The sequence below is a fragment of the Eulemur rufifrons genome, chromosome 30, assembly GCF_041146395.1.
Source record: "Eulemur rufifrons isolate Redbay chromosome 30, OSU_ERuf_1, whole genome shotgun sequence".
Lineage (NCBI taxonomy): Eukaryota > Metazoa > Chordata > Mammalia > Primates > Lemuridae > Eulemur > Eulemur rufifrons.
In genome coordinates this window covers 20482388-20490433 of record NC_091012.1, presented here as the reverse complement: position 1 = coordinate 20490433, position 8046 = coordinate 20482388, and the positions used below count along the sequence as shown (strand labels likewise).

The 8046-nt window shown below is 52.6% G+C and overlaps 1 protein-coding gene across 1 annotated transcript; it reads left to right on the top strand.

Annotated features, from left to right (window-relative positions):
• Window positions 1-748: 748 nt before the first annotated feature.
• On the top strand, window positions 749-7240 carry TMEM187 (transmembrane protein 187). The gene is made up of 2 exons (XM_069463723.1): window positions 749-822; window positions 6167-7240. The coding sequence occupies exon 2, from the start codon at window positions 6399-6401 to the stop codon at window positions 7197-7199; it is 801 nt and encodes a 266-aa protein (XP_069319824.1). The 5' UTR covers window positions 749-822; window positions 6167-6398; the 3' UTR covers window positions 7200-7240.
• The last annotated feature ends 806 nt before the right edge of the window (window positions 7241-8046 follow it).

The following is an 8046-nucleotide window of genomic DNA, read 5'->3' as shown; positions in this document are numbered from 1 at the left end:
CGCCGAGTGCGCCTCCACGCCTCCGCCCTGGGAGCCGCCATCTTGCCACTTCCCCTCGCCCGGCCGTCTGCGGGCGTCAATAGAGACTATCAGCACAAAACAAAGATGGCGGCGGCGGCATCTAGGGAATGCCCGGATGAGAATGCGAACCCATCAGACGCGCTCGGCCCCGCCCCCCTTGGGAACTGTCTCCCGGGTCGCTAAAGGGACACATGCCCAAGGAGTTGCCTTTAACCAGAAGTGGGGACAGGGGCACGGGTTGCTGGGGATGGCGGAGAGGAGACACTGCAGTCGCGCCTACGGCTGGGGACCGGGCGTTTTCCCGCCCCTCACACCCAGTAGCCGCAGTAGGCGGGCCGAGGCCCGCCACGGGGGGAGCTGGAGGCGGCGCGAGAGTAGGCGATGACGTAGCTGAGCGCACGCGGGGGCGGAGCCGCCGCCCGCTCCCAGGCTCCCAGGCCCGCTGGACCCGCCCCCGGGAGCCCCCGCCCGCGTCCCAGCAAAATGAGCCAGGCGGCCCCCGCCGGCCCTCCACCCCACGCCGGCCCTCCGCGCCCGGTCGGCAGCAGGGCGCACAGCCAGGCCGGCGGCTCCCGAAGCAAGCGGGCGAGCGCAGCAGAGACCCGCGTCACCTCGCGTCACCCCGCCCCGCCTGCTTCCCAGGCCCGCGCCCCGCCCCGCGCGCAGGCGCACGGCCGCTTTTCGGGTCCGCCCTTTTTCGAGATTTGAATTTCCCCCTGCAAAGCGAGAGGCAAAATACCCGTATGGTGATCGCTGGCCTTTTCGCGCCAATACTGTGAGTTCTAACATCAACTTTGACAGGTGGGTACTGGCATCGCCTCCAGGGCCCAAATTCTCCAAGAGGCCGCTTGGGCGCTGGCGTCATCCCCACAGACACACGCAGGCTGTAGCGCAGGGATCCCAAGCTGGTGTCCGGGAGCTTGGAGTTAGAACAGATGATATTTCTCCACTTTAGCTCATCTTTATTTCATCTTTATTTTCACTAACCTCTGGCCGGAATTTGGCTTTTCCCGAAATTACAAATGTACGTAGCCGAGCACAGAGCGTTAGCGGTACCTGTGACTTTGTCAGCAGTGGAAATGGACAGATCATTTCACATCGCATAGCTTTTGTTGTGAATGTCTAGAAGTTAAATTGATCAAATTACAAGCTCTACTGGCAGGCTAAATAATTACTTTGAAGTTAGTGTAGTTATTCATCCTGCTGGTAGATCTTGTAATTTAATGTGTTAGTAAAGAAGCATATGTGTTACCATATCACACATTTTCGAGAATATTTTAAAAACCGTCTTTGAACATATTAAATTTATTTTGTAATTCTCTGTGTTTTAGTTTATGCAGTTGGAAGTATCCATTTGAGAAAAGCCAAAGAGGCCTGTGGCACACCCAAAGGAGAAGAGCCCCTACTTGGGTTGCTGTGCCACCAACCACCCTATGTGACCTTGTCCAGTCACCCTACCTGTCTGGCCCTCCCCTGTAAAATAAGAAAGCTGAGCTGCTGGTCCAAGGACCTTAACTGAAGTCGGCATTTCTCTCCCCCAAATTCAGGAACCACTGTGGTTGCTCTGGGTGGGCCAGTTGAGCTTGTGTGTAAGTTATGTTCCCTTACCTGCAGAAAGACAGGAAGGAAGGTCATGGGGGGGGGCACAACAAGTGGTTGTCATAAATGCTACAGGCCAAAGAGGCCTCCACTGTTCCTTCACCTGGAGGTGACAGTGGCTCCTGATTAAAAGCATACAGCCCCAGGAATCAGGAGAGTCTCAGGAACACAGGAACACATACATATGTAGAAAGCCCGTGAGCCAGGAGATTGTCTCACTGTGCAGGACTTCCCTAAAAGACCCCAGACCCAAGGGACAGGCACAAGGGGCAGCTGTGAAAAGCTTTCAGTGTCACATAATAAGGGTCATGGCAATTCATGGGTAAGGAGGAGCCAGACCATAAAGTAAGTAGCCTGGTTTTTCTCGGGGACTTGGACAGGTGGTTTGAGTACACGTCACATTCAGCTTGTGCTCTGGCTCGGGTAGACTCTGCCTTGGCAGCAGGAAAGAAGAGTCACTTTCCTTGGCCAGGCATAGTGGCTCACGCCTATAATCCTAGCACTGTGGGAGGCCGAGGCGGGTGGATTGTTTGAGCTCAGGAGTTCGAGACCAGCCTGAGCAAGAGCAAGACCCCCCGTCTCTACTAAAAATAGAAAGAAGTTAGATAGACAACTAAAAATATATACAGAAAAAATTAGCCGGGCATGGTGGCACATGCCTGTAGTCCCAGCTACTTGGGAGGCTGAGGCAGGAGGATCGCTTGAGCCCAGGAGTTTGAGGTTGCTGTGAGCGAGGCTGACGACATGGCACTCTAGCCCGGGCAACAGAGTGAGACTCTGCCTCAAAAAAAAAAAAAAAAAAAAAAAGTCACTTTCCACGCCCTTCCTGGATTTCCTCCTCTATCAAGTTGACAGTTTTTGACTATTGTCCCCAGCTCTCCACCCTGCTTGCTGGTAGACAAGAGGGTCAGGCCAGCACAGGTGGCATGGGTTCCCAGATGCATGCAGGGAAGAGCCCATAGATACCAGGTGGGGCTTTGGCTGCTATCCTAGCTGGAGTCAGGAGCTAAATAGGGAAGTGCCTGAAAGGAAATGACAGCCAAGCTGAGGGTATAAGCAGGCCAGGGGCAGTGTCCAGGCACAGAGGGCACAGGGCCTCCAGGACTACAGAGCCTTGTTCTGGCTGGAGGACAGAGCTGGGTCTGGGAAGCTCGCAGGCATATGTGGGGGTGGCACTTAAAGTCTGGCCAAGAAGTTGGGACATGATCATGCACAGAGTGGGAGCCAGTCACTGAAGGGTGATCCCATGCAGGGGTATGTGAGGAAGACGCCGGGGCTGCTGTGTGCGGACCGTGTTAGCAGCAGCCAACCTGCAGGTGGGAACACCGGGGCAGGGCACCCCCACCTTCCCCGGACCTGGAAGCTCCTTAGACTGGGAGGACAGCGCAGGTTGAGTCCAGGGTGCCCCACGCTGAGATAGGAGGCTCCTGTGGAGCAAAGAGATACAGAGTCGGAGCGAGGGCTTCAGTTCCCTTGTGGAAACACCGAGCTTGAGAGGGCAGCGGGACATCCACATGCTGGGCCTGGTGGTCCTTGTTGGCAATGGACCCCCAAAGCAGGACCTGCAAAGCAAGAGAGCTCGGCTCAAGGCCCAGCAGCCCCCTCCCAAGAGGATACGGGCAGACCCCCCAGGACCTGTCTGAGAAGCGACATAGCAAATAGGACTGGGGAAAAGGGTAAGGACAGAGCACAAAGGGGCTGACTCTGTGCTCTGGTGTAATTTAGTTGACTGGGCCCTGGAGGAAGAGCAGAGTCAGATCCACCCTTTTAGGGCCTAAACTGCAGGGAGGAAGATGGACGTTGTGCTTGTGTGATGAGTAGTCTGCAAATATTCTCTCCCATTCAGCAGGAGTCTTCCCTCTGCTGAGCGTGTCCTTTGCCGTGCAGAAGCTTTTCAGTTGAATGGAGTCCCATTTGTCTATGTTTGTTTCTGTTGCCTGCGCTTCTGAGGTCTTAGCCAAAAAATCTTTGCATAGACCAATGTCCTAAAGCGTTTCCCCTGTGTCTTCTAGTAGTGTTACACTTTCAGGTCTCAGGCTAAGTCCTTAACCCATTTGAGTTGATTTTTGTAGATGGTGAGAGACACTGGTCTAGGTTCATTCTTCTGCTTGTGGAAATCCAGTTTTCCCAGCACCGTTTATTGAAGAGACCTTCCTTTCCCCATTTTAAGTTCTTGGTGCCTTTGCACTATTTACAATAGCTAAGATATGGAGTCAGCCTAAGTTTCCATCCACAGACGAACGGACAAAGAATGGTCTATTCACAATGGAATACTCTTGTAGCCATAAGAAAGCGGGTCCTGCCATTCACAGTGACACAGATAAGCCTGAAGGACATTATGTTAAAATAAGTCAGCCACACAAAGACAAACATCGCATGCTCTCATCATGTGGCAGCTAAAACAAATGAGCTCATGGAAGTAGAGTGTAGAACTGTAGGGATTAGAAGCAGGGAGGGGTAGGGAGCAGGGGAGGATGGGAAGAGATTGGTTAATGGGTATGAAATTGCCGCCAGATAGGAGGAATGAGTTCTGCTGTCTGTAGCACTGTTGGGTGAATACAGTTACATAGAATTTATTGAATATTTTCTTTTTAGAAAGTTATTTTACAGGCTGGGCACGGTGGCTCATGCCTGTGATCCTAGCACTCTGGGAGGCTGAAGCAGGAGGATCACTTGAGGCCAGGAATTCAAGACCAGCCCGAGCAAGAGCAAGACCCCATCTCTAGTAACAGCAGGAAAATTAGCTGGGCCTGGTGGTGGCACCTGTAGTCCCAGCTACTCAGGAGGCTGAGGCAGGAGGATCATTTGACCCCAGGAATTTGAGGTTGCTGTGAGCTATGATGACACCACTGCACTCTACCTGGGGTGACAGAGGAGACTCTGTCTCAAGAAAAAAAAAAAAACTTTTTTTCTACAGTACTTTGAGTTGCTGTTTTATATTACAAATTTTCAAAAAGCTAAAAGACAGAATTTTTAATGTTTACAACGCAAAGAAACGATAAACATTTGAGGTGATGGGTATGCCAGTTACCCTGATTTGGTCATTGTACGTTGTATCCACATATTGAAATATCACTCTGTGTCCCATTAACAATGCAGTAAAATAAACAGTGCTAAGTGGTCTACATACACAGATGCTTTTTGACTTACAATGAGATGAAGTGATGTCAGGATAAGCCCATCGTAAGTTGAGATATCATAAGCTGACTTTCTGCCTAAAATGAGTTTATCTGGATGTAACCCTTCGTAAGGCAAGGAGCGTACTGAACAGGTATTGCTTTCACACCATAAAGTCGAAAGATCATAAGTTGGGGACCATCTGTATAAGAACCCATTTAAGGCCAAGCGCGGTGGCTCATGCCTGTAATCCTAGCACTCTGGGAGGCCGAGGCGGGCGGATCGTTTGAGCTCAGGAGTTCGAGACCAGCCTCAGCAAGAGCAAGACCCTCTCTCTACTAAAAACAGAAAGAAATTAGCTGGGCAACTGGAAATAGAAAAAAATTACCCAGACATGGTGGCATGTGCCTGTAGTCCCAGCTACTCGGGAGGCTGAGGCAGGAGGATTGCTTGAGCCCAGGAGTTTGAGGTTGCTGTGAGTTAGGCTGACACCACAGCACTCTAGTCCATGTGACAGAGCGAGACTCTGTCTCAAAAAAAAAAAAAAAACCATTTAATCCACACGACAACCCTGGTAGCATCCCCACTTTACAGGTGAGCAAACTGAGGCCCAGAATGCTTAAGGCCCAAGGTCACACAATTAGTAAGTGGGACAGCCGAGGTTTGGAACTGAAACAGTCTGGCATCAGGCTACCTGGAACTTGAGGCCCACCACTCTCTCTGCCCCACACCTGCCCACCCTCTTGGCTGTGAGTCCTTTTCAGAGCATCGAACCTCTTCTCCCCGTGATATTCATACGTTTCTCAGCTACTAGGCTAACTCACACCACAGCCAGCCCCAGAGCAGTTGGCAGTCGGGTAATTAAATTGTGTCTCTAGTTCTGTCACTACCGGAAACGGAAGGTTTTAGCATGGGCTGAGGAAAGGTGACTTGGGGCTCAGCACGTCGCAGGAAGGCAGAGGGATGAGGTGGGGTGATCCTCGTCCCCCTCCAGGTCCGCACCGTCCCTTGCCTCAGAGCCAGAACTCGGACCGCGTCTAATGGTCTCTCTAGTTCAACTGGGTATTTGGTTAAAAGAGCTTTGGGGCTGGCCTGGAAAGTTCCACGTTCTGAGTTGGAACGACAGACCTAGGAAAGGTTTAAGTCTCTAAATGCAGTGGCTTTAAGGGAACTAGGACAATGAGCAGGATTTTTATAGTACACAGATGAAAGAAGAGCAGCATAGGTGCCAGGAGAGAGAGGCAGTAGAGAATTCCAGAGGCTTCTAGAGACCACGAGTAAGAAGGTGAACATACTGTGGGTATCGTTTGACTTTTATTTGTTTTGTCTGATGAAAACCGTTGGTGGATCCCGAGGCTCAGAGTCGGGAAGATGGAGGCTCTTTTTTGGCTGTTTGTTTTCTAACCACACTCTTTTTGTAACCACAAAGGAAAAAGGCAGAACGGTCCTCCGCTCGTGCCAGCCAATCAGCGGGGCTCCTGCCTTCCTCCGGGGCAAGGTCGCAGCATCTGCGTCGGAAATCACGGGACGTCTTCCTGCTGGCTCAGCTGGGAAGCCAAGGAGTGTTTTTCAAAAGCTGTTTATCTGAATTCTGAAATCACAGCGGCTGCTGGCTGCTGCTCTTTTAAGCTCTCTGGCCTGGGTCACACTGAGGGTTCCAGATGAAGCCGGAGTCGGGGCAGGCCCTCTTCCACGTGGCCGTGGCAGGCTGCCTCTGTGCTGCCACCGTCTACACAGGCGTTTTCGAGGGCGTCTTCGTCCAAGTGGGCTATGAGCACTACGCAGAGGTGCCCGTGGCCGGCCTCCCAGCCTTCCTGGCCATGCCCTTCAACTCACTTGTGAACTTGGCCTACGTGCTCCTGGGCGTGTACTGGCTGCGGAGGAACAGCAGCGCCCCAGGGTGCCCGGCGGAGATGGGGAGGGCCGGCTACCTGAAAGCCGTCTTCGCGGGCATGGCGCTGCTCTACGGCCCCGTGCAGTGGCTGCGCATCTGGACCCAGACGCGGCCGGCCGCGGTGCTCGACCAGTGGCTCACTTTGCCCATCTTCGCGTGGCCGCTGGCCTGGTGCTTCTACCTAGACAGGGGCTGGAAGCCCTGGTTGTTCCTGTCCATCGAGTGCCTCTCCCTGGCCAGCTACGGCCTTGCACTACTGCACCCCCTCGGGTTCGAGGTCACGCTGGGTGTTCACGTGGTGGCCACCGTGGGGCAGGCCCTGCGCGCCCACCGGCGGTATGGCAGCACCTCCTCGGCCACCTACCTAGCTCTAGGAGTGCTCTCCTGCCTGGGCTTCGTGGTCCTCAAGCTGTGTGACCATCAGCTCGCCCGGTGGCGTCTCTTCCAGTGCCTCACAGGCCACTTCTGGTCCAAGGTCTGTGACGTGCTCCAGTTCCACTTTGCGTTTTTGTTTCTGACAAATTTAAGCACTTGCCAACGACTCCATCCTGAGGGGAAGACACATTAAAGTGTGGAAAGAAGCTATTAATACTTAAAACTGATGACCGCCCCCCCATTGAAATGGACTGTCAGATGACAGTCTGTTATCAGTGCTGGTGTCCTGGGTGTGATAATATATGATGATTACACCAAAGACTGTCCTTCCTTTAGAAGTGACAAGCTTCAGTACTCAGGCGTGAAGTGTGATGACCTCTACAGCTTACTTTCGAAGACATAAAGCAAAGATCTAGGTGCAGGATGTGTACGTGCTCCTCATACTATGCTCGCAACTTTTCTGTGGTTTGAAATGTTTCGAAATAAAGCATCAGGGAATGGTGGAAATAACCCCAAGAAGTCCGTCACGCTCGCAGTTGGAGAGAGCGAGGGTGTCTGCAAGTGTCTTTGGGGTGTCAAGTCCTAGGTGTGGTCTGGCAACAGCTAGGCAAGCCAGCCATTGGGGCTACCAGTGAGTGTCCCCAGAGGTGACTTGATTCAGGGAGACTGGGTCACACTCAACACATGCCCAGCAGACTAATGGGGAAATCACTTAACTCCCCACAACACCTGTGACGGCCAAGCTGATTTGGTGTTCGTGTTAGCTATAGGCAGGTCCCATGAAAGACACGTCACTTCAAGTGCTTTGTGGAACAAGGTTAGGGTGTGTCTAGATGGAGAAACGGACACAAATGTCAAAAGTTGAATTCTCAACTGAAAGCCGCTTGGTGGGTCTACCCTCAGAGCCAGGGTGTGGCTTAGATGTCCTTAGTGGCTAGGGTTACGGAAGGGTCATTGGAGAGACCCAGGTCCTTTTGAGTCATGATCTCCTGGTGGCGTCTCAGAGCAAGGACCTGGAGTTGACATCTTTAAACCCCCCA

Excerpts from the sequence above, each read along its gene's own strand:
- TMEM187 (XM_069463723.1), top strand. The coding sequence starts at position 6,399 with ATGAAGCCGGAGTCGGGGCAGGCCCTCTTCCACGTGGCCGTGGCAGGC.